At 39.2% G+C, this 27332-nt stretch overlaps 1 protein-coding gene across 6 annotated transcripts in view; it reads right to left on the bottom strand.

The window, feature by feature from the left end:
- The window catches only part of MTM1 (myotubularin 1), a 39332-nt gene extending 17663 nt beyond the window's left edge, over positions 1 to 21669 (bottom strand). For 3 of the 6 annotated variants that reach the window (XM_027716475.2, XM_027716484.2, XM_027716486.2), the window contains exons 1-7: positions 21618 to 21669; positions 19449 to 19602; positions 11665 to 11733; positions 10723 to 10795; positions 9142 to 9236; positions 8360 to 8470; positions 7340 to 7441 (exon numbers count right to left, since the gene is read on the bottom strand). In XM_027716475.2, the coding sequence (XP_027572276.1) occupies positions 7340 to 7441; positions 8360 to 8470; positions 9142 to 9236; positions 10723 to 10795; positions 11665 to 11724 (441 nt within the window). In that variant the 5' untranslated portion in view covers positions 11725 to 11733; positions 19449 to 19602; positions 21618 to 21669. Of the gene's footprint in view, positions 1 to 7339; positions 7442 to 8359; positions 8471 to 9141; positions 9237 to 10722; positions 10796 to 11664; positions 11734 to 13787; positions 13982 to 19448; positions 19603 to 20915; positions 21276 to 21511; positions 21548 to 21617 lie in introns of those variants that run through there. The other 3 variants (XM_027716483.2, XM_039381734.1, XM_027716478.2) reach the window with 3 other exon arrangements.
- Positions 21670 to 27332: the final 5663 nt, after the last annotated feature.

The raw sequence follows: 27332 nt of genomic DNA, 5'->3' as shown, positions 1-27332 counted from the left end.
AGCCAGAGCAGAAAGTACTCTAGAGGCCATTACAGTTCATCTGTAACAAAAGAGCTGAAAGCTTCCTAGCTATTCAAGAGCATTAAAAGATTGGTTGTTAAACCAAACATCCCATCTGCATAATTTTCACAGGTGCAGACTGGAGCTGAGTAGAAATGCAGAAAGCACAGCAAGCAAGAAAATACGTGGTCTAAGGTGCCATGAGTGATTATGGCTACAGAGGTACAGCAATGCTTCACACGGGCACCACAGCCCCAGAGGGACAAGGTTTTAGATCTTCTGAAAGCAACCCCTAATGGCCCCAGGCAATTCTGTTCAGCTCAATAGGTTACACTGGTTTAAACACCTCTAATCAAAACACAAAACTGAATCCCTCAAAAATGAGGAGATTTTTTTCCTCGTGTATTTCAAATAAACAAGTATTTTAAAAGGATGTTACTGCTTGCACAAGATACTTTATCTCACTGGTTTTATAAACTGGAATTTTAAATTAAGTCACTATTTTAGAGCAAGTGCACTCACTTGCAGGTTTGCAGAAGTAAGAAATGCATCCCCAGCTTTTGTTTTCTGAATTTCTTCGCCATTTTTAAAGGGGTAGGCTTGCAGTGCAAGTAAACATTACAAACTCTTCTAAGTAAACTGGTATCAAGTGGTATGGAGGGAGAGATGAAGAAAAGGTGGACATGCACCATATCAGAAAAAAAAGTTCACTTAGAAGTACATGCAAGTATCAAAAGTTAAGCAGCAAAACTGAAAATGGTTATTTTAATTGCAAAGTAGGAATACAGCAAAACAGGAATATCACTATCCGAAGCCATAGATCCAACTGATTTGCTTAACTATTAATAAACAGCTACACACAAGAGCCATCCCCTCCTCCCAAAGGAATTTGCTAGATCCCAAAGAGCAACTATGCTAAGAATTCACTAGGGAACCAGAGACAAAGGAGAAACTTATAACAGTAGGAAACAGAAACACTGGAATCCTAACAGATCACTTAAAAATGTCTCAAAGGCAGGAATAAGTTATTTAAGTTCCTACTTACTGCAAGTTTCCTCATGAGAACTTAAAAATTACCCAGCTAAAGCCATGATAAATCAAGTAAAACACATGAGTTTATTACAGGGCACCGTGATAGCTGTTACGCAGAACAGTTCTTTACTGACAAAAATAAAAAAAGTTGTTGCTCCAAAATAAAAACAAATGGCAGCTACACTGCTCGTCACCCACAAAAATATTCACAATACATCAAGTGGAAAACTGTATTTTGTTTCCACCTTTTAAAAACCAGGGTTAAATTTACTATGCATGAGGAGGGGAAGGATTGAATCTTTTCTGAAAGAACAATGTCCTACTGTGTACAGCATGATTCATTCAAAATGCCTGGCTACAGCAGCTTTACCACATCTGCTACAAAAGATTTCACTCACACAGACCACAACTATTTAGGTGGACAATTATGCTTCATCAGTTCTGTTGACATTCTGGGTAGTGCAAATTCTTCCTATATTGCTCAATAAAAAAAATTCACTAGTAGAATGGATGAACCAGCAAAACTCTGAAGTCTAATGACTCACAGAACACTACAATGAATGCAAAGGTGTATGGAGAAAAATCTGGACTTAGATTTTTATGTGAGCATTCAGATACTCTGCATACGTTTATACTCAATTCATATATTTCTATTTAATTTCAAACTACAGTTTAACTTCAGTGTAACAAGTGACCCATATTTATAACCATTTTAATACCAAGAATCGTACACTTTAGCAAACATAAGATCTATGCTTCGATTCAATTGTATTTTATGAGCTGTGTCAGTACAAACCATTTTAGCATGTATTTCGACATCACTTTTATCTTTTAGAAACAAAATGTGATAATGAGCAATATTAAGTAATTTCTATTGAATGATGCTTTTTGTTGAATGGGATATTTTCTTATTCTAATGCACCAAACTGACAAACCCCATTATAGCAAAGAAGTCAAGGTGGTAAATACATATTTCGATCCCAGAACGGTTTGTTATACTTCAGGCAAGTTTCACATCTGCACTAAAGACCCACATATTTCCACTTTTGTCCTAAATAACCCAAGATTATGGATTAAATGCAGTATGCTTGTAGGTGTATGTCTTGATTAACTTAACTCTGCTGAAGCTTTTACCTCACAGGGCACACAATCTGAAGGCAATTCTACAGCACAGCAGGCAAATGGGACAGAAAGAAATTACAGGAAGAAAAACTTATGCCATTGACAATATAATATGCATAGGTTCTCTTATCACTTGATGTAAGACTTGAGAGGTGCCATCTTAGTCAAATTATATGGCTTAGCTTTTTGTGGATACAGGTTCCTTCACACAAGAGCCCCTCATACACCCATAGCTCTCATGTAGGGATGAGAGCAGGGAGGTCACTTCACTGCCCACAGGCATTTAGAACAGACCAGCTGGGTGTGTATTTATATCCTTCAGAGTGTGGAGGGCAGAGGAAGGTCAGAGAAAGGAACTACATGACCAGCTATCGGAATCCCACGTCCCCACAAAGCAGAAAAGCCTTGCCAGCCTCTCTCAGAGCATCATTATTCACACAGGTAAGCCCTTCAAATACCAGAAAAAAAAAAAGTTGGCCAGTTCTTCACCTTCTTCACAGATCTTCCCTTCCCTTCACAGCTACGGTACGTCTTTGCTAAACCCTCCTTCTCCTTAAACAATACTTTAGGTACTCTGAGTCTCCACCCTGACCTCCACTCATTTCTTTCTTCCCTCCACACACAAAGTTCCATTCCTTCTCTCATTGTTAATCCTGCCTCTCCAACAAAAAGCTGTTCTCCACAGCTCCTACTGCACCAAGTCTGTTTTCCAAGGAATTAAGTCAACTGCAGCTTCATCAGATGTGTCCAAATTTGACAAAAATTATTGTAAATTAAAAAAAAACAAACCACTATACACAAAAGATATTCAGGTTCAGAACAAATAATAAAAAAAAAAGGATAGTAAATGAGCACTCAGAACACTTACAGGGTGCAAGGCCTGTGACTTTTCAATACCTGCAGTTGGCAAAAACAAGCAAGACTCATCATACATCTCATCATTGCAAAAGCAAATTAAAGCCTCTGTACAGAAGGAAGGTAGGGATTTCATTGCAGATCCACAGTCAAAAGCAAACAACTACTGCTTGAAGCAACTTCACTTGAAGCAGAAGACTACTACTTCACTTCAAAAAAAAGCCTTTAAATCTTGTAACATTTTTGGTAAACTACTTTTTATGCTCCACTGTACAAATAATTGTTTACTTCCTCGCAGGTGCTAACCCACAATTTCAACACATGCAGTCTCTTTTTCAGGTCTCCTACAGACAAAGTACTTGTCTTCAACATTCAATTTATCCTTATCATTTTGTACACAAAAATAATTTGTGATACACTGGTTGCTCACAATACAACATAGTTCTGTGAGATAAAGGAGAAAGCAGCTGCAGTCTGACAGTACAGTTTGGCAAGCAGTCTATTTACCAGTATAAATATTATATAAATATATAAATATCAGTATAAATACAGTAGTTAAATGTTTACTCTTTATGGAATCACAGTAGATAAATACTTGTAAATGAATATACAACGTATACACAGTTTATTAAATATTTGACCAATCTTTGTGTGTATTTAAAAATAAAGGTATCGTTATCCTTGCCTTTAATATGCCATTACTACAACTAACCAGATACATCTTACCTGTTCATCTAAAAACTCAGATCAGGCATTGCAGTGTTTATGTAACTAACTTTTGATCATTTGAGGTCCAAGTCAGACAGCATGACTACCAGTGTCTCATCAAAACTGGCATTCCCACAGAGCTATCACGCTTAGAAATAAACACACAGCACGCAGATATTATGGTGGCAAATAATCTTATAAAAATGATGATGTGTAGTTTCAAGATAAGCTCAGGAAGTGAAGCAGCTGCTATGCAGAAACTGAACTACAGAGATTAAATATATCTCATCTTTTGTGGTGCACCAGGAGGTTTGGCTATTTTGGTTTTATTTTTTTCAAACTTTTTAAAAAACACTTTCAGCAACAGTTTTCTTTCAATTAGTTCAAGTTTGCAAATGCAACAGAGGATTAGGAACAGCAGCTGTTTGTTCCCTACCAACTAAGCTGTCAGTCAGATGAGCTATCAGATTTTACTTAACGTTACTGATTCAAGTTGACCTGAACCCCACCTGTACTCAAACTGGAGACAAACAAGAATTAGCTGCTGGAAGTAAGCACAAAGGACAATGCTGAGGCACTGAGGAACGGTTGTGAACAGACTTGTGATTTATCACAGGCTCTCAAACAGTGCTGTTGGGATGGTGATGGAGACCAATCCTGAAAACAGTAAGTACACTCCATCTTTTGGGCTGTATTTACCATCCATTTGTCTGAGAATGGTACAGCGTGAAGAAAACAGAGGCATCTCTGCAAGTTCCTGTTTAGGATCAGCTCTAAGGATATGGTTCCACTACAGCTGAAGATCAATCACACAGAAATCTGACATAAAATATAAAAATACAGATAAAAATCAGGACAATAAAGCTTTAGACCTTTGCTGTACAAGCATCAGTGCTGCTGAAAAAGCCAAAGATCAAGGATGCAGTTCCACAAGGGGGTCTGAGCAAAATTAACATTTAACATTACTAAAAGCAGAACAATCCCCTCTTTTCTCTCCTGCCTGCTCCCTGTTCCACTCACATGCCCTCTCTTGCACTGGTTCTGATGCATAATGATTTCACAACAGGTCTCCTCAACTTATTAAAAGTGGCACAAGACTAACCAGAATATAGAATATTTTGTGCTGGATAACTGAGCTACATTGGCTTACTTAGTGATTATACAAATACTGGTTTGGTATTAGAGGAATAATGAACCACATGGCTGGAAAGCAGAGAGAAGGAGACCAGAGAAAAGCAAGAGCTCAGCATTTGAGTAGCAGAGGGCCACCATCTTCATCCAGCTATCATGTGGAGCCACAGCACATTCTTTACAGAACATCTCCCTGACTGAGCTGGCTACATGGCCAGAGTGTTAGAGTACACCCAAAGGGAAAGGCAGGCACTGCACAGCCCATTCAGATACACTGCCACATTCAGACAGTGAAACCTTGTTCTAAACAAGCCACTGAGAAGGGCAGTGCCATCATTTCTCTTCATTCACATCCACCCATAGATGCCCTGACCCCACTCTCACATTGGTCTAATAAGACAGGAAATAACTTAGCGTAAAGCTTTTATTTTTATCTTTTTGTTCAACTTTAGTTCCTTTCAGTTCCCTATCTGGCTTATCATGTAGCCTCAAATTCATGCAAGAAAAACCACAGCAGGGATGAAAAAACAGGCAGAAATGCCCACTTTTGGCAGGATCAATTTAAACTGCTTGTCAAAACAGAGTGAATGAACACCAAAAGAATCACACCCTTGCTTACCTCATGGTAAAGTTAAGGGCTCATCCACACTGTGCCATTAGAAAATAAACACAGGTGCAACTTCAGATGTCACACAGGAACACTTTATTTCACTCCAAAGTAATCATAATTTCTAATGGGTATACCCTGCTTCAGACATAGCTGAGACAAAGTACAGCCATGCTCCACACTGTCACTATCTTCCCAGCTTTGGTGTTTTACTGAATCCAAAGGCAAAATTGCTACTGCCTCGACCAAGACTTTGTTATTGAGTGCAACTTTTACTGGCAAGTTACACTCATGCAGGCAATATAAGGATGAGCTTTACTTGGTTCAAAAGGTCCAGTAAATAAAGCAGGAAGTGGACTACTCCCCACATGAGTCACTGCCATCACTAGAGATGATCATCGGGTCGTTTTGGGTGACAAAGCCTAATACAAGTCCACATTTCATCAACATATTATTCAAGCCCTAGAGTTGGATTGGACACCATTAAAAAAATAATTCCACAAGGCACTCAGTCCTAAGTCAGTTACAACTTGATTTATCCATTTTCACCACATGCAAGTCCACAACTCCTCAATGTAAGGAAAAAAAATTCTTCACCATAAGCATGTGGATGAGACTGCCCAGAGACATGACAGAATCTACCTCACAGGAAATATTCCAGAACTGGCTTGGATAACCTAATCTACAGTCCTACTTGAAACAGAAGCCAGGACCTAATGATATTTCTACATATAGCTTCCTCTTTTCCATCATACTTTCTAAGTCCATATATCCTGTCATGCATTCAATCATTCTCCATTGCAAGACACGTAAAATGCCAGTAGAGTTGAGAGATATATTCACTTCATCTTCTTTGTGACCAGAACTGCTCACACTACACAAATGTAGAAATCTGTTTAAATTCTAAAGACCTATTAGTCAACACTACAAAATATGCTAAGCAAAAGCATTTATTTTTCCTCATGCTTTCATTTCATAGTTTGCACACAGAACACAAAATTTCTGAAAAGAAGTTTTAAAGAATTAAATATTTACAGGGTCTAGCCCATTGACTCACATGTATCTTCGTAAAAGGAAATAAGATTCTTGCTGCAGCCTCATATACTCAAACAATTCTTAGAACACAGTTCTTAAAAATTCAGAGCAGAACCCTCCAATATTTTGTGAATGGAGCTCTTATACAACTATCCTAAATAAAGGTACAGCAATAAAGTGTAAACTAAGTATTACAAAGGACAAAATACAGCATTTACTAAAGAGATGTCAAATTATTCACACCAAGTACAATACACAGATTTTGTCAAAGAAATAGAAGATAATGATTAGCTTGCATTATTGTCACTCAATTCCTTCCATAAGACTTCCATAGCTCTTTTAACCTGAAATAAATCTGTGTAAATTCATTACTGGATTAGCTGCCTGTTATATTTTTCATAAATTTCTTCAATAAAACAAGCGTTGTCTTACCATGTCTTTTTGTCCTGAAGTAAAACTCTTGGTGATCCACATTTTTCATTGCTTTGAAGATTGTCTGATAGTTTAACATTTTCAAGAAATCAAGTAAGGCATGTACTATTATATTCCCTAATTAGAGAGGATAACTTGCAGTTTCTAAGCAATGAAATCTGTGTGGAGCAGAGGTACTCAGTAGTTTACCTGAAGTACAGCATATAGCATCCATAATTTTCCAAAATATATAGATAGAACTGTTGTAAATATACAAAATGGAAGTATTAATTTTTTTTAGTTTATGCTGACAGCAGATTCTATGGTTATTCTTTTTAAGCAGCTGTAATGTAGCCATTAGTAGGTCAAACAGTTAAAGTTAATTGGCAAGAACTCTGCATTAAGAGACAACTCAGTAGTATAAATGATGTAACTTACCAAGTTATGAGACTGGGGAAAAGCATATTTTGTGAGGACTTCGAATATATCTCTTCTACTGTGCCCTTCTTGTTTTAATGCAAACCGTAAATTCCTCATATCCTAAAACAAAGCCATTATCGTTTAGGTGAACCAAAGCAGAAAGATGCTTCTCTCTGTACAAATGCTATATTATACACTAAACATGATTTAGAATCTGCTTGCAACACACCTCAAACCCTTGTGAACGTTCAGTTTTATTTCTTATCCCATAAAATAGAATAGAGCTTAAGAATTGTACAAATAAAGCAGTACCACACTCTGTGTGGTGCAAACGCCACTTGGGCATGAAGCCATCAGAAAGGGCCGTATCTGATTCATTAAAAAACCTCCCAAGCTATTGAATGTTTGTAGGATGGGAATTATGCTATGTTTTCAAAATGAAAATTTGTCAATATTCTGTGTAGAATACATCTCTGGTTTTTTTCTCACCACTAGTGTCAAAAATAAGCTCTCTGCATATTAACTGCTAAGAATCAAATGTGCAAACACACTCGATTAATGAGTCCAATAAAGGACCCTGAATTATCCACTGGGAACTCCCCTATGACTGTAATTTTTTATGGCAACAATTTTTTGTGAAACTAGCAAAATAGAAATGGTTGTTACATAAACTTCTCACTGGCTTTACAGCTTACAAAGGCCCTATTTGAGGTGTTTTTCAGAGATAACAGAATTATTTTAAAAATTCCTAGAAGAAAGGAAATAATGAAGCAATGCAGGAACGGTGTCCTAAAGCAAGACTAGTCTGCAAAACCTCTTGTCAATTAGTGATTCAAAAAGCAAGACCAATCCTCCTTGCATGCAGAGAGGACAGTTACACAGCCCTTTATACAAAAGGTATTTCCCTGTCCAGTTCCAAAAAGCTCTTTTTAAATTAAGCTGTAAGGAACATGAACTTTTTCCTTCCTATAAATAGGTAAGCAATTAGAAAAGGAACCTCTAGATTTCATTTCCTATTTAATTACTGGAAAGTCTTACTTTACAGGTTATATCTAATCCATAAGAGTTTTCTCCTCTGCTGGAAGCTCCTCCCATTTTTTCAATCCTTGAAATTACGCCCAATGGAACGTTCAATACCACAACTGGATCCTGCAAGGAAAGTTTTGAGTAAGGAAAAGGTTGATCTGAAAAGAAGACTCAAGCAAAATGTTCTTATGCATTCCAGAACAGAAAGCAGATGTGAAATTCATACAGGAAGCAAAAGCATGTTTCTGCCTCTGAGTCTTCCCTCCCAACATATTATGAAGTCTGTACTGTCACTCTACAGCCTTGAGCATCATCCAACTTAACATGCAACAGAAATATTTCATGCCTAATAGAGGATACAGAGAAAATAGGTGGCAACATCCTAAAAGATGCCTTCTGTTATATTCTATTGATTGCCCTATATAGGGAACAGCTATGAAGAAAGGTCCAACAGGCAAAATATAAAGGTATCAGTTCAGTGTAACTAAACCAATTTTACCAGGCAAAAATTACCCTTTTACAACACATTTAACTTTCAAGAACTTCTGTTTTTATACAGATTTCTCGGTGGCACAAAGGCAATTACTATTTAGCCATTACACATTTAAGATGTGGTTACCACAAACATTACGGACCATTTCAAGCAAAAAGCCTCCCATGCAATTCCACAAGCGTATGTGTGCCAAAACTAAAACAAATTAACTGTCCACAAAATAAATCAAAGGCAGTGGGGGTGAACGGAAGGGACTTTAAGCCAACCCATCCCATGGAAGTAATCGTGGCATATTACTCACATTTTCCACACTTCTTAGGTACAGCCTGTAGTTTGTGATGTACACTCTTCCTTTAACCGGGCCATTAAATGGACACATATAAATAACATCCTTGTCTGTAAGAAATGCAGCACTTCTTAAAGATTGTGAGAAGACAAAATGAGACCTAAAGACAGCATCAGTTAAGTAGCAGTAAAATAAAAAGAGAGCTGTACTCATAAGAGCCACTAAGAGATGAATGAATTTAAAAAGTAATAAATTTGAGTTTTATCCACTAGAATTATTAAAAAAATATGAACGACTCATATAGTAAACTTGTCCAAATTAAGTGCACAGATTTCAGTAGCCTTCCCTGCTTACATCTGTGTTCTCTTTCTCAGCAGTACATGGGAGAGGGTGGGACACAGAACAGTGAGTCCTGCTATTACTGTACCAGTCTATTCACTATCCCAGAAGAAATACATTGTTGATGCCATTACATCTTTCTGTAAACAATTCTGCTTTGAAGTAGTACAAATTGTGAGGTGTTTAGGGAATTCAGCATGCTGAAGAGAAACATTACGTTTCAATTTGAGGAATCAAATCAGTGCCATCAGCAGTGTTTCAGCAAGAACAGTAACAAAAGAAATACTAACACATACCACTCAAAAAGATTTAAGTGAAGCAATGCAATCAGAATCATAGAATTCCTAAGGCTGGAAAAGACCTCTAAGACATCGAGTCTAGCCATGACATTAAAGACTTCCATCTATTTCTTCCTGTCCACTCATTTCTTTAGCCCAAGCTACTTATCTGTCTTCCACAACAAGCACCCTCCTTCCAGTGTCGTGCCCTGAAGCACAGACAGTTTTCATAAGGATCATATCATACATCCATCTTAGTCCCACACCCTCTCCCTCATGCCTTCCTCATTAAAAACAAAACTGCTTCCTCTGAATCACCACTTTGCTTTCACCTCAGCCAATCTTGTTTACAAACCTACCTAACAAATCTTTGGCGGGGGGAGGAGAAGCTCCACAAATAAAAAAGACAGACCTCAACAAAAAGTCCACTTCAGGAAGATCCTCCATCAAGTAAGAAAACTGAACAAAATACTTTAATCTCCCTTATGCTACAACATCACTGTATGTAAAGGCCAACAAGGGTAGAGTAGCCCTGTTCCTGTCCTATTGTGTCAAGGACACACAAGACAGTACTTAGGGAAGTCACAGTTTGGGCTCAGGTTCCACACTACTGTACAAGGTATCAGTACACGGTGGGTGGTATGTGGAATTCTGACTTTGGAAAGCTTGGAGGAGCTCTCATCACTAGACATGCGCGACTCAGTCTGTAAATACGGTTATGACACAACTTGGCTTGCAATTTCCTTCTATCGGAGGATCTGCTATGGGTGGAAATCAAGATTTTAAAGGCTGAAAAAGTCATTTGTGATAGGTGATAAAAAGTCCTTCTCACAACTACTTGGAAAAATTCAGGACATTTCAGCATGACTTACTTTGGCCCCCAGCCCCAAACCAGGTCAAACTACAAAACAATCCAGTAAGATACATGTATTTGCCAGAGTGCTGAACACACGGCATCAGGCACCTCTAGAGCTTATACCTGTAACTCTGGTCTCTCCTGGTAGACGAGGTATTTCTTCATTTTGCTCCCAGTTAGTTCCATCTTTTAGAGTCTAGAGAAGAGAAGCACAACAGCACACCATATTTTATTTACAATTTCTTCAGGTTTCAGATTAAAAAAAACCCTTAAAAGTAATTCCTGCATGGGAAAGAACAGGTTTTGCCACAGTAGGAACTGACAGACTGAACCAAAACAGGAACATACCACTATCTTAAACTGCAGCTATTAAACATTTAAAGGTTGAACGGATCTGAAACATAAGCATGTTTTAGTCTTTCTCCTAAAAGAACAGTCAATTATATTTGCATTAAATTGGAATTAAATTTCTATACTGTAAGTTCTCTGCAGATTTTGTGCATTTAATTTTCCAAGTAGACCGGACTTGGAAGACCAAATCAACTGAAATTACTAAAGCGATGTACTCACAACTATCACACAATCTACTCTTTTGTGACTTTCCCACGTTCAGTAGGTTCTGTTTTCTTGCACCCAGGTTACATTTTCTTCAGCTGCACAGCATCAAAAAGCAGAGGGGGATGACATTTAGATTGTCTTAATGTATTTTTCACTGCAGATGAACATTTTAAAACTGAGCCAAACAAACATAACAAGGTTTAACTTTGCAATTGCAATACAGAATCTTTCTAGGGCAAAAAGGGCCAAAAAGTTTCAAGGATAAAAGTACATTAGAACTGATTTGAAGGAGGCTCTCATTAGCTGTGACAGCGAATACTTCACCCATCCATTCCAAAAGATATTTAAATCAACTCAGTTAACTGCATTAGAATTTTAGCAATAAAAATAAGTAGATACATTCAAGAGTTCATTTAAATACTCATTTTTCTAACCAAATATGCAAGACAACGATCTCTGAGAACTCTGATGTAAAAAAAAAAAAAATATGAAGAAAGTTACACTCACCCTTTTACCTGAACTCTCCAAGGAGTTTGAATTATATTTAGGTGTTGACGATGAGGCCATACCAGGTATCTGACAAGTAAGCACAAATTGGAGACTTAAACTTCCTTCTGGACTACATACTATTTACAGGAGAGATTTTTAGATTTTGGAGGTCTACAGGTAGACATCAAGAACTTACAAGAATGTTTTGCAAGTTACTGGTAATTAAAAACACTACACAATGCCTCATAATTGAGGGCCACTATTTAAAAGCATCTAAATCTAACAAATTCATTACTAGCTTTGCAATTGGTTCTTATTATAAGAAATATTCTGACTCAAGCTCTAGACTGGAATTCAGTTGTTGGAATACTATTATTAGTTCAGTCAACAGACATTAGAGTACTTGTTTTAAGTGACTGGAAACACATATTATGAAATGCAACCTACCTGGAGTATTATTGCACAGCTCTTGAAGTCACAAGCATGTCCATACACTTAAGTGTTTCAAGTTTAAAAAACAACAACAACAAAAAAACCCCAGCAGGAGTTCCACAGTACTTCTCCATTTAAAAACAATCCCCCATTTCCTAACTGGAGCTTCAGTTAGCACACCAGAAGAGGGAGTGTCCAGCCTTCTGGTCCGAACAACCTTCACGTATTTGAAGGAAAAGGATTTTATTTATTTTTTAAATGGTATTAATAAAAGACAGAATCTCACGACACAGGATGAACATCTTAATTTCCCAACAGTGCACAAGGGGTCTCTAGAAGTAACACTAGGAAAACACTCATACTTCCCTTTCACTCGTCACACATCCTTCATCAACTGATCTGACATCCCACAGCAATCTTGAAGGGGTTCTGTTTGTTTGGGGGGGGAAAGGCACTACAGACTACACAATCTTTGTTCCTATTCCATAAATGTAACATTGTAGTCTTAAATAAGCACTTTTTCTCCTCTCTCAACACCAGAAAGTTTGCCCAGATCTCTCTGCACCTTGACAAGTCAGCCCATGCTCCTGTGTAACAGTGGGCTGACAGTGACACTGCAACAGTCCTACACAAGTGACAGCGACAGACCCGACTGCAAGAGGCAAAGTGCTTTGACAGTACTATAACAGCACAGGAATGTGTCTGTGCAGGATTAAAGTGGGAAACCACAACCTGAAGTTCTACAGGTTTGTTGCCCAAGCCTTCCATATCTCATAAAGAATACAAGAAACTCAATGCTGTGTTTAGAGTTGTAATATTCAGTGATACAGCTTATCAGCAAAAAAATCAGATCCCTCCACAAAATAATATTTAACAAAGGAACACACATTAAGTTGAAAAAATGAAGAAAAACACTTTTGAATGCCACAGAGCCTGTGTGTCCCTTCTGGGTCTCCAGCTATCTCAGCTTTCTCCAAACACTGAAACAGTGGTCCTGAACTAATGTTAGTGCAATGTGGACAGTTTAAATGAAAAGTTATTAGAAATCAAAATTAAATCATTGCCCTTTCAATCTGCCCTTTACAGAAATACTACTGCAACACTGGAGTCTAATGTTTTGACAATAAAATTTAAAGGAAAGATACTTTCACAGTTTTTCCTTCCTTGCAGTATCTTAAATACCACAAAACTTAAGGTAGATTTAACTTTTGCTATATTACTATGCTAACTTATGAACATCCAATATTTGTTCAGATGACTTCCCCTAATTGATAGAAATTTAAGGTTCTATAAAGGTAAAAGGCATATACTTACTTAGAATCCTGTTTTAAAAATTTTTCCACATGAAGTGGTTTTTATTTGTATTTTAAGTGAGAAGTGCCAGGTGAGACAGACAGAGGCACAGCAGCACCAGTTTTTCTATGTCAGCAGAGACTAAGCAGTTTTAACTGGAGCTCACATAAATTTAAATTAAGGTTGCACTAACCACGAGAGACAAGAGTGCACAAACAAGCCCTAGAAAAGTGACTTTTAGAAGGTGTGACAACCCTGAATAGATCTGCACTGCAAAATGGAAATTCTGACTGCAGCAGGTACTGGCACACCCGAGTTGGTTGTTCATTTTGCAACTACAGCTACTCCACTAACGAAGCCACGGGAAGGACCTCAGCAGAGGTCACACAAGCCCACCCAGGCTCCTGGACACTCACCTTGGAGCCAAAGCACTGCCGAAGCTCTGCAGAACAAAAGCTCGTCTGGACGTTCCTTATCCCTTCCAATCGCGAGTTACTCCTGCTGCTCACACAGGGAACAGCACCAAGTGTTTCAAAAGCCTTTCCGTTTCCTCCTTTGCTTTCTGTATTATTTCCTCCCCCTACTGCACACTCACTGAGCTTTGGTTGAACTGTAGAATTAAATGAGGTGAGTTGAGATTCGGAAATAATCCAGAACACTGACTACAATTTACACTGAGATGTAGAAAAGTTGAAAGAAACAGGCACAGACCCTTTCAGGTTCTCAGAAAAATTTCTCTTTGAGGAACCTGACATCATAGAGGTCATCCCACCAGGCCACTTCAAGCAAACGAGGTGTGTGTAGCTCTTGCAGCAATTTGTGTTTCTGTGTATGCAAGTTTACTTTGAGTAAAATTGCCCCAACTCTTCATGAGACTCATTTCTTTCAACATACTTTACAGTGAGAATGAATTCACTATCTGACTTCAATTTCTATAGAACACTTCATTATAGAACTACAACCAACTACTCTGTTTCATTTTCAACACTTTAATGATGCAAATTAGAGTTATTCAGAGCTAATCAAGTTGAATAAATATGTAATGAAGATAAGGTATTATCTGTCAGGGTATTTTTTAAATCCAAACATTTTCACTAAAATTAATGCAGGTTATTTCATCAGTATATAAGTGGAAGGATTCTTCTAATGCTGCAAAAATTTTACTTTGAAATCCAATCACACCTAAAACCCCCAAATACTAATAAGCACATTCATAACCACCCACATTTCCAGAAGTAAACTATGGCCAAGTAACACTAACTCCTCCTTTTGCACCATAAGGCAAAAGTCAGGCAGAGAAAACAGGGTGCAAGGAGGTTGCAGTCTCTGTCCTCTGAGGTTTCTAAGACACAGCTGAATAGAGCTTTGACCAACTGGGTCTGATCCTCCTTTGAGCAAGGGCTTGAACAAGGTCTCATGAAGTCCCTTTCAACCTGGATTACATTATGCTTGTGTGACCTTCAGACAACAGACAAGACTAAGTTCTCATCAAAAGTACCCATCAAACAAGGACAAACCCTTAAGGAAGTGGACTCCTCTACGTCAAGAGAAAATAAGTTTTCAGAAAGATGTAAAATGAACATGAAATATTTCCTTTTAAAATATTATTTCTTTTTCTGTCAAATTGTAGAAGCAGCTTCTGGCAGCCTCTCAAAGTAATATTGCCATGAACAATTTAAAAAACATACTCCACCATAGCCTTAAAATAGCTACAACTTTCTCATTATCACAGAGCAGCAGCAGTCCTTCCACACAAGGAAAAAAATCTTGCAAGTAGTTTTCCACTGCAAACATGTTTTATTCCCCAATATCACCCATATGTACCTTCTATACTTGCACAAAAATTGAAAACCATATAAAGCTCACGCTTGTCAGCAGCAGAAGTACAATTACTCTGCAAATTTAAAACAAATCAGGTAACTTTGTTTATGAGATTCTGCAAACAGTTGAACATTCTTCCCTGAATCTAGAATAGCAAGGAGACAAAGCAATTTTACTGGATTTAACTTGAACTAATAAACAGAGCTTTGTTAAAATTACCAGAACTTAATATAGTAACAGTATCGAGAAATGTGGGCTCCAATGATCTTACAATAACAATTAAACTGCTTGGGATCTCTGTGTTCATTAAAGATGATATTTATACTTGTGCTTCCTAGGATTCATGGGAATGGAGGCACAACGTTTGAAAGGGTAGGCACTGAGGGCCAGATTTTAAGAAGTCAATTCAAGGATCCTACTTGCTTTTTGTGAATAAATGCCAACAGACACAAGCATACGTTCACACAAAAAACCTAAATAAGCTTTAAAACACACAAACAAGCTTTTGAAGGTTGAGACATTTGAAACAATCAGCTCCTTTAAGGTTCTTCACTGCCAACAGGTTAGAGAATGTGTGCAGTGTGACCTGGAAAGACCACCAAGACTCTTATTACGACATGTTACGATTGACAACAGTCTGGTGAAACCAGTTCTCATTGTTTATGACCTAAGAATAAATTAAAGCTCATTTGACATTTTGCTCGTCCTTTTAAGGCTTCATCTTCACACCAGAGTCACAGTAAAAAAATTTTAACTATTGCCTGAGCCATGTTTCTATCAACCTAAAATCTTTACATGTATAAAGTAGTTTGCAACCAAAGAACATAATCTGCATCTGCCAAAGGATTACTACCACAAACATCTGCACTCAAGCAAACTGCATCAAGTAAATTGTGAGCACCCCTTTCCAGATATTTAATATTTTACCTTCCATCACTGGATTAAAACTTCAAAAAAATCACTTTCAAATTCGTACCTATATCAATAATTTGGAGCAACAGCAATTTTGACAATGCTCAATGAAAAATGGAAGTTTTTCACATTGTATAGTCTATAATGTTCAGTATGTTAATGTGGAAACATTGAGGAAATTAAATTGCCAAATACCACGCACCGAAGACATTTACAGAATATACTGAGAGGTAAATATGATGAAGAAACATTCATGATTCATATTATTATAGTTGAAATTTTTGTGTGTTTATATATTTATAAAATACACGGGCATCTAGATAAGCATGAGAATTATTTGCTTTTATAAGAGTCAGATTTATGCAAGAAAATGAACAACAAAAAGTTCAACAGAACATCTTCTAGAATCATTTAGATTTCTGTCACAGATTCATAACCACAGCACACAAAGTTCTCACAATCCTGCTCCAGGTAATGGTTTGTGCAAGAATGAATAAAGTCTGTGCAAGAATGAATAAAGTCTGTGCAAGAATGAATAAAGTCTGTGCAAGAATGAATAAAGTCTGTGCAAGAATGAATAAAGTCTGTGCAAGAATGAATAAAGTCTGTGCAAGAATGAATAAAGTCTGTGCATCTCCCAGGCCTCTCCTAAATAGTTACAAAACTTATTATGTCCTTTCATTTGCTGTCACAGTAATTCAGAAAATAAATGAAGCACTTCCAAAAATTGCAACTGGACAATTATATGACACCCAAAAGCGATCAGTGCATGGGGTTAATCAATGAAGATCTCCAAGGCATCTGCCAATCTAGACAGAAATGAAGTTATTTTCACAGCTAGACCAAATAAGCAATTATTTCAAATAGAAGAAAAATAGTATTACACTAGTAATACTATGCATGAGTACAGGGATACAAAACCAAGTCTCAATAAAAAACTACAGCAACGAAGGCAGTTTTCCAGACATCAGCTGTCCCTAACCAAACAGCACCAATCAACCAAAATAAAACACAGAGAGACCAAAGTGCCACAACCAACTAACCAAGTCCATAGATATAAATACATCTCTTTCGAGCTCATTTAACCAGTTATATTTTAGCACAGAAGAACGATACTCAGAAACAAAAATAAGGCAGCAGAAGTACACCAGGCTTCCTGTCCCTAAGAAAGATGCACTCCAGAATCCCTCATGTAGCCAATTCTCTACTAGACTGTGAAGAGCAGCTGTACAACTCAACAGGGACTGCTGAATTTGTTTGTGAAGAGCCAGAAACGCTCCATCTCCCAGAAAAAGCATTCTCTTGTTCCCTAATGTGCCCTGCATTTGACAGGGCAAGTCATTGTCCCCAAAGGATTCAACATGAACAAATGCAAACAAACAACAGTTCACAACAGCCAAGTGACTGTTAATTCACCAAACAAATTAGAAGTGTACCAGTTGCCTGCCCACTCCTATTTCAGGAGCTCACTATACCAGGGAGTTTTGAAGATATTAGCAGGAAGCCCTCACACTAACAAAAAGCAGTATCCTGACAATGGAATTCTACAAATGGCACCAAGCAGAAACAGCTAGGCAGAAAGTTTGGCCAAAAAAAAAAAATCTCAGTACCACCAGATCCCTATGCACTTCTGTGTACACCTTCCTTAAGAAAAATTCTTGTAGCTTGTACATTGGAGCCAGGTATTGAATAAATAATAGCTGGAGGGAGTAAAAAAAATCCTCAGCTCTGCCTTGATTGATATTTCTCCTGCCTCCATTTGAAGGTTTTTGTTTTACTCTCTTAACTTCTCATGGAATTTAACTCCCACCCTATTTTCAAAGTAAATCACAACTTCCAACAAGACCTACCATAAAGGTTTGTAATGTTACTTTTTTCTAATTATCAACCCAACTGCTTCCTCCTTTCAAATTATCTTGAAAATATAGCTTAGGGTGATATCCCTAGCTTTTATCCTGGTAAGCTTTCTTGTAAGAGAGTTAAAAGTCCTCTCACAAAGACAGATGATACAGTAAGACATGTGGCATCATGGACACTAAATAACTTATCTGCTGATGGACTCTGATCCGTTAGATAATTTTCACGCTTTATATCACCATTACAAAGAAAAGCAGCACCTGTTTCAGTGGTAATACACATAATTATTTGCTAAGGCCTGTTTTCCAGCAATTTTTGGAGGTCTATTTCTTGCAATTTATGGTAACAATTATTTCTGTCCACTTGTACTCACCTATTGCTAATCTTGTATTTGTTTTATGTGTACTACCTTTCTCTTGCCACGATTCTTTTTTCCCAGACTGCTTCTTAATATTCAATCTGGTAGCTGAGCTCTTAAATGAAAGTTCAGTCTTGTGAGTGGATCAAAGAAAGCAGTGGTTTTCTCTCTTACAGTTAAACCTACCTAGATTAGGTGCCATGACAGAAATAAGTGGGTTTTTAAAGGAACCATTTGTCAGATTACCTCTAGAATCAACATTACATCTGTAGGAAACCTCTGCCTGAAGGCTGATCTGTGGCTTTCTAAACCCACCCAGTCTATTTTCACTGTTCTGCATCCCCTGCAGGGAATGCATACCTCCCACATTGTCAGAAGCTGATGCAGTTGACAGGAAAACCTATGGGATAGCAAACACAGCTTCCAAGTTTTCTATTAAGAAAGCTTTCAGTTGTTCTCTGCTCATTCTTCTTGAAAGATATCCCCTTAGGCCACTGTAGTTCTATTGCTAAAGATTTAACTGATGATTGTGCAAGAGAAATGGAAATTGTATCTGTTACACAGATACTAACAGTACTAAAATGACACTAACAGTTAAAATTGCATCCCCTACTCAGACCCTCCTCCAACTTTCCTTTGAGAACATATACAACCAATGCATCAGACTCATCCTCTGTCATCTGCTGTTTAGTTCCTTCTTCCACTACATGAATACACATAATGCCACAGAGAAAGTACCATTCTGAGCTGGTCTGTGCTTAAAAGAGTAGACTAAATAGACTATGACCTTATAGACCATGATGAAGTCACCCACAAAACCACTGTTTGCTTCCATGCCTAAGAAAGGGGAGACTGGGACTACCCTGACGAAGTCATTCATGGGGCAGCACCACACTTTTGGGTGTACTCTCAACCAACCAACAGGCAGAGAGAGTTTGATACTTCCCACACCTGCCTGTGTATGTTACACATTGAGGGGTCCAGTCTCATCCCAGTTTCTGGCACACAGCCTTTCCACTCACTACATGCAACAACACAGCCAAGATGTTGCACATTAATTAGATTTTGTTGAAAAACACACACCTCATCTTATACAAAGGTGTAATGCAGTCTACTTAAAGACACTTACCTTTTTGTTCTTTTGCTCAGAAGCCTCCAGATTTAATAAGTCATTTCAGTTGTATAAAATATAGATACACCTGCTTCAGTGAGATGGGAGGAAAACAGTGTGGTCATTCCTTCAACTTTCCAACAGCTTTTGACTTTCGTGCTGTAGCTGGCCCCTGACAGGAAGGGAACAGGTAGAAAAACGTTGTTAACACTGCCAGAAAATTTCAATTGATATTACTTTTATAAAACTTCAGAAAGGAAGCAAAACCCCAGAACAGTTCTATTAAAACATTCTGGAGAATGGAAACAAACAGTACTAGTTCTTTTTATGTTTTACCTTGTGTCAGGAGGCTTTGCATCAAGTAATTGGAATTGAGAACATTTTCTTCTAAACCTATAAGATCTGGTTTTGAAATGTTTTAAAATCAGTCTTATGCAGACCTTTAACCACGCTTATGTTCCCCATACATATTTGGACATCTTGCTGCACACAGTCAAGCATTTCCGCTCTCAAGCCTTCCCAAAGAACACTGCTATTTGTTTCTTTTCCCAAATACATTCAGGAATGATTCTCATATGAAAGCTGCTACGTAACTTGGTCAAGGCAGAAGGAAGAGACCACGAAACAAAGCTTATTTCTAACCAATTCCAGGTCTTAGAGAAACTAGTATGTTGTCTCCTTTAAAAGAACACACACAATATTTACAGTTTTAGAGATTTACAGTTACATCTCATTAAATCAGTCTCGCACTCTAAATTAAGTACTGTTAGTTAACACTGTAACTCTACCTAAAGGAATACATTAGCACCAGAGTTTGCTCAGCCTCAATGATGCTACAAGTCTCTCTCTTCAGCAAGTGCATCTTTTGCAAGTTTCCTTCTGACCAATCACAGAACGATAAATAAAAGTGCAAAAAGGGAAAATTCTGCGTTTTATTGAAAACAGCTCTGTAACATCTCCTGTGACATCTGCCACACAATGAAGTCACATGCAGTGCCAGAAGTTCCTGTGTTAAGGCTCATTACCAGCTTTGTTAATAACTCTACAGCCTAACTTTTTTTAACCACCTAAACCACAAATTAACATTAAAAAGAAAACTATAGCAGGAAGGAGTTTCTGGCTTTCTGTCCCACTATTCCTGTACCGTGACATACCTTGTCCTTCAAATCTGGCTAATGATAAACAAATGTATGCCCACTAGCAAGCAATGAGCACAACACTGCCCAGAACAGGTGCTGTGCCATAGAGCCAAGGTATTCTTTAAATATGCCCGGTTTTGCTTAATGTCTACTGTGACAAGTCAATATATAGGGTAACTTCAAAACATTTAACATCTACACATATTTAATACTGAATTTACTGCTTTCTATAGTACCAATAAAAATGGAGGGTTTTGTGCAAGCAGTTAATGCCCTTATTTATGCTCTTAATAAACATACATCTGAAAAAATACAGATAAACTAAACCAAACAAACCAGAACTCACCAACTACACAAAACAGAAAACATGCTTTTTGACTGCCACAGCACAAAACCCAGCAAGCAGAAACAGCCTGTCGTGTTCAAGAGTAATTTCTTGCTTTAAATCAACTAAAAAGTTTGCTCTGCGACGGAAGGTTTCAGCTTTTCAGCCGTGAACACCGAAAGAAGTCACATGCCTCGAACGAAATTTAAACCAGTCAGAAACGAACGCTACAGAGGCTTGAAGGTCTGAAAGAGAACCAAGAGCACTCGGGGTGTTTTCACGTCGTTGGGGAGGACTTCTTTTAGCAGGAAAGGCAGAAATCTTGCTCCCGGACTGATGCTGCACGTCGGGGCGTGAGGCAGGAGAGGCCGGAGCTGAGCGGCCACGAACAGCCCGGGCAGCCGAGCCCCGCCAGCCGCCGGGCCCACGGGCACCGACCGGGGCTCTCACCGGCACTCCCCGGCTCCACACCAACCCTCACCGGGCTCTCGCGGGTCCCACACCGACACTCACCGGCTCCGCACCAACCCTCACTGGGCTCTCATGGGTCCCACCGACACTCCCCGGCTCCACACCGACCCTCACCGGGCTCTCGCGGGTCCCACACCGACACTCACCCGCTCCACACCGACCCTCACCGCGCTCTCACAGGTCCCACACCGACACTCCCCGGCTCCACACCAACCCTCACAGAGCTCTCGCGGGTCCCACACCGACACTCACCGGCTCCTCACCGGGCTCTCACGGGTCCCACACCGACTCTCCCGACACCGCCGCGGGCCCCAGAGCGGCGCTCACGTGACGGGCCCGCGCCCGCCCCACCCCGCGGGGGCTGCCGGGAGCGGCGAGCGAGGGGCGGGGCCGAGGTTGAGGGGCGGGGTTAATTTGAGCGTGACGGGGGCGGGGCCGAGGTCTGGGGGCGGGGGAAGGACGGGGCGGGGCCGAGGGCAGGGGGCGGGCCCGAGGGGCGGGGCGGGGGCGGCCCCTGAGGCCGTGAGAGGTCGGTGGTCTGTGAAGGGTCTCTGAGGGGTCTCTCAGGGGTCTCTGAGGGGTCGGGGTTGTCCCCGCCCCTGTCCGTGTCCCATAGAACGTTCCTGAGGGAAACACCCGGAGAAAAGGGAGGGAAGGAAAGGGATGTGCGGCCAGTGTGAAGCAGATCGAGCTGGTCGAATGATCAAGGACGCCTGTGGATGCCCCCTGACCGCCACTATGATAAAAAGAGTGAACTATAAAAATAAACACTATAATAAAAGAAGTAAAAGAACTGATGATGCAGATGGCAGGGGGATCACTTGCGTAAAATTGAAAAAAAAATTAAATAACAATTCTTTATGAACTGGCCTGCTGTCACAGTACAGGGAGCAGCTGTGGATGTCTGGAGGGCACGGTGGGATCTGGGGACCCTCTGCTGTCTGATGCTCCATGCTCTCAGGAAAAGAGGGATTTGTGATATTGCCATGCATTTTTTGATGTTATAAAACATATTCTTGAGTTACAGAAGAACAATGTCCAGTTTCTCCAGAGGTGTGGCCGACTTTAAGTTGTTCCCCTGTCAGTGGAAGGGTAATTCCTCCCTGCTCACAGGACTGGATACCACAGAAGAGCTGATCAAAAAAAAAAAGGGGAATAATACAATACAAAAAGGAACCTTGAGTCCCTTCGGATTCCGAACAATTAGGAACTCAATACTCAGTTTAAGGCACATCTCAGCCTCAGCAGTGCCCCATCACACCAGCACAGGGCTGACACTGGCTCCTTTGGGAGGGATAGTCTCCTGCCAGTTCACAAGTATCATACCAACAACTATCACCTCTGCTTTTCTATGTCTTCCTGAAAAAGTCTTTCTTCAGTTTAATTTTGGCAGTTATTTTTTGTCTATGAATAAATACTTACATCATCTGAAGAGCTGACTTTGAGCTAAAGGCGCTTAGAGGTGAACCATGCATTTTGTACCAGACACTTCAGCCATGCATTTGTACTTTCAGAAGGAGCCACGAGACAATCATTTTAACAACAATTTTATTCATTACTTTTAGGTGTCTTCTTTACTATAAATAATTTACATCCGGAATTCCAAAAACTTTAGAAAACCAAAAAACCACAAGGGATTTGGGCTGGTGCCTCTTATGACTGAAAAAAATTATTCTGGAGCAAAAAATACTTTTGTACAATAAGCATGGAACTGTTTGTTTTATATTAATAAGCACCAGAACCGAGCAGTGAACAAAAGGAGATGAAATGTCAGTTAAACCTCCCTCACACACAGAATTTTGTCTGTTGATTTCTGGTATGATACACCTTTGCTTCTGACATCATCCTCTCAGCAAAGATCAGCTAGAAAATTCACTGATGTAGTTTTTGAAGTCTTGCTTTGCTTGATTCCAGTGTGGTATTTTCAACTGTAAATCATAAATCATGTATAGGTGTATATATATATATATATATATATATATACAGTTATATGTACAGGTCTACACATATGTATGTGTATACACAGAGAGGATCCTTCTAATTTGATCATTCATTCAAGGTTTCATTCAAATCATGTTTTAAAGCTTTTCTCTGACATCATGGAAACTGAAAGATTTTTTTTTCTTACTCATTTCTGACACTTTGTGACTCAGATCACTAAAAGTGCTCTCCACAAATGTTCTCATAAATTTGTTTCCGGCAATTTTGTCCTAGATCTTTTCCAACTTGGCTTATGCCCTTTGCATTTCTTTCAAAAGATAAAGTCTCAAACAGCCTCTTGCTCATATAACCTCTAATGATCACAACTATTATTCTACTTGAATCTGTGAAGTGAAATACTCTCCGCCCTTGTTCAGTGACTGACCTCTCCCTTTTTATCCTTCTACATTTCTAATGCACCTACTGGCACATTTTTGAGGGACTGTTTCTTACATGCCTTCTGGCTTCCAGTAGACATTAACCAGGCCTTTCTCCTTGGGTCGCTGCTCTAGTTAATCCACATTTTATCCCGAGGTAATGTGTACTACAACCACAGCCCAAACAACATTTTCCACTCAGTTTTTTCCCAGCTATGCCTCTTCACTGCAGATTGACGTGCTTTCCTAAATAAACTCTTAGCTTATATCTCTAGTACCTTCTTATGACTCTTCTGTGGGACTTCACCTTCCTCTGCACACAGTCACAAACACCCCGTGAGTGCCACACCTGCGTGGTCAGACGACTGAAGATGATGTGAATTGAAAGAAATGTGCTTTGAGTCCCCTGACTGATGATTCCCCTGGTAACTATTTGAACCTGCAAGAGCATGCTTTATTAACATTTGGTGTGTGAGCATGGTTTGGGGCTGTCTCCGTATTTCTGAGCCTGGTCCTTGCTCTGTTGTACTGCAGGATATGGTGCCTGGGTTGTAATCAGCCCAGACGGCACACAAATACTCCAGCCTCCAATCCCTGGACCATCTGGATAAAAACTGGTTAATTGACAATGCTAATGTCATTTTCAGCTCAGTACAGTTAAAATAGTGTCAAGCCTTCTCCCACAAGTACTCTCTACTTTATCTATTACGCTATTATCTGTGTGTATGTAATCATCTTTGACTCAGACCTTTCCCTAGCCCTTTATGGTCAGACTATGTCTAAATCTGTCCATATAGCTAAACTCCCATCTTCTCAAATCTCAATTACTGCAACATCCTTTCCTTTGGCCTTGAAAAATATAACCTTGTCTTACTCATTGAGAATGCTGCTAGGGTGACCATTTTTCTTAGTCTGTCATTTTCACCATGTTACTCCCCTCTTTCCATCCGTGTGCCGGCTCAGCCTACTCTGTCATGTGGATTCTTACCTACATGTCTTTACTTTGGAAGGTCTCAGTAGCCTGTCTACTTGCCATTTCCATTCCCTGCTGACATCTAACTACAGCTCCATTCAGCGCACGATACCAGGTTTCACAGCCTTGTAATGCGTTTAAATGGGTTCTTCTGTGAATTCTTTTGGCTGCCTTTTATTTGAAAAGATCCTATAAACAGCCCAAAAGTTGCTGGTAATTTTTCTTCAAACCTCTCCTTCCTGTAATGTCTACAATGCGGGGTCACAGTTCATTATGTTACCTATCCTGCCTGGATTCCTCAGTTCTCTCATTTCATCCTTTGTAAAGCTCTCAGTGTTGACCCCAATCCATATCAGGCTCTTGCAGCACTATGGTAATGCAAATAATAAATACACATGTAGAACTGCCATGCCAGGGGGAACCAAGGTATTATGAGATTGATGATATCGAAGTGCAATTTGGGAGCATACCTGATAATAATATTAGCTTGTTTTCCTACTGTTACGGAAGGGGGCAAAACTAAGTGGAGCCGGGGAGTCTGCATCTTTAAATCAAGCCCATAGGTCAAGTGAAAAATTATTTATATCCATTTAATGCACAATAATTTTCTCTTGGTTATAGTTGCCTGTGACAGATAAATTGGAAAAGACAATGCAGTGGTAAACATATCATACATCCATAGATATGTCTGTATGTTCACGTGTGTACATTTTTTTTCCTTTTAGGAGTTAGATATTAGAAAAGATATGGTATATCAGTGCATCTTTTGCTTTTCTAGCACGGTGCTACTTACACCCTTTGTTTCCTGTCATTGTCCTTTGTTTTTAACCTGATGTTTATTTTTGTCTCTGCTAAATAAAGACTGCCAGATTTAATTCTTTTAAGCCGTACTTTAAGACCTCTTTAACCTATTTCTGTCTAGCTTTTCCTTCAATTAGCCTAATCGTTTCTTTATCAAGTAACATGTTACCAAATAAAACACCTATAGCACCCTGAAAAAAAATAATCTGCCCCTTGCTGCTTGACTCACAATAGCAATAAGGTGAGTTATATAAGAGGCTTGTTGTATTTCTGGATCCTGCGGCTCCCAAGGGCTGGAAATAGCAATTGTATTTTGGGAAGCATTTTCAGAAACACTGGCTGAATGTACATACTTGTTATTGTGATACCAGGCAGATTCTGGCTTGCTTTCAGATACCTGGGTTTGCATACACAGCACTGCCGTCACCAAAACCTGGCACTGATGCATGCATATACCTAAATATGTGTATGCACATAAATATACACATCTGCTGGGACTAGTAGGCAGATACCTTCTATTAGATGCTGATTCTTTCTCTTTCAAGACAGAGAAAATTAATATCAGGTACTTACTGGTTCTATATTTAGGTAGGAAAAAACCCTATTATTATCTCCATGCAAATATTAGAAGCAGTTAGTATGTTTTATTTGAGAAATAGCTGCATTTCATAGGAAGACAAACTCATTCTCACATGTATCATACCTAATTTGCATAGTAAGTAAAGATTTTAAGAGGACTGGAATGAATTTGGATTAGAAGAACCAAACAAATGGAAGCTAGTAATATCCACTGAATTACCCGAACTGATAGTCGAATTAATTTTAGCAGAACAATGCCCCTAATTAAGAGAAATAGAAGAAAATCCTCTTAAATTAAATAGCACACAAAGGCATAAGCTTCCAGTACACATAAATGTAAATTGCAATAGAAAGTTACCTGTTAAATGTGTAACTACAGCTCGTAAAACAGAAGGACCTTTTAGACTAATGCCTGTTAAGTGCTTTGCTTCTGCTCCGTGCTCTGAAGTTCTCCAAAGGGCTGAGGTTTCATTCAAATCCCGAAAGAACTCTAGTGACACAGGGCAGCTGAGACTGCAGGACTGAAGTGGTTAAAGCTAAAATACCTTGTAAAAGCAAAAGCATGTTGGCATTAAACGGTTTCATCAGCATAAAAAGCTGTGCAAGACGGACCCCCCAACACCCTCCTCCTACTGTCAGGGTCCACACATGAGCAGCTTAAGCCACAGTAGTGTCTGAATCACTTAAAATTCAGCATATGAGTTATTTTAAGTATAATTTTAAGTATGCAAATGAGCACGACAGAGATGGGCTGTCACAACAGAATTAAATACATGCTCTATTCAGAAAAGCTTTTTGGTTTATAGTTCAAGAGTCACGGATGTTGACAGGGTGGGAAACCAGCATTTCCTACTTGCAGTGGAATATCTGTGCATTTGGAAAACACAGCACAGCCCCTCTCAGATCATCCCCCAACAAAGAGGAGGTAGCTGTAAAACTCGGACATGCTCCAGGCAGCAAACTGTGGCTGTCGAACGGCCAGAGAGCCTGCAGAAAGATCAGCACTTGGAAAGCCTTTTCCCTTTCCTCTTTAGGATCTGCATCTATTTAGATCAGAACATATTTTTGCTTGATTTCCATGATAGTATTTGCTGTCATGTTGTCAACAGAAGTGACTGCTTATGAAGGATAGCCAACCAAAAAGTTGGCAACCTCTTCCAGCCACTACTGCTCACCAGAGCTTTTCTGATTTCTCTCTCTAAAGCCCAGTTGACACATTAATTTGGAAGAAATTCTGCACTTTCAGGTGCTGGTGAT

This window comes from Pipra filicauda, unplaced genomic scaffold (assembly GCF_003945595.2).
Source record: "Pipra filicauda isolate LSUMZ 115617 unplaced genomic scaffold, ASM394559v2 scaffold239_size1682155_pilon, whole genome shotgun sequence".
NCBI classification, from domain to species: domain Eukaryota; kingdom Metazoa; phylum Chordata; class Aves; order Passeriformes; family Pipridae; genus Pipra; species Pipra filicauda.
Note: the sequence above shows the minus strand (reverse complement) of the source record. Positions and strands in the feature narration are given on the sequence as shown.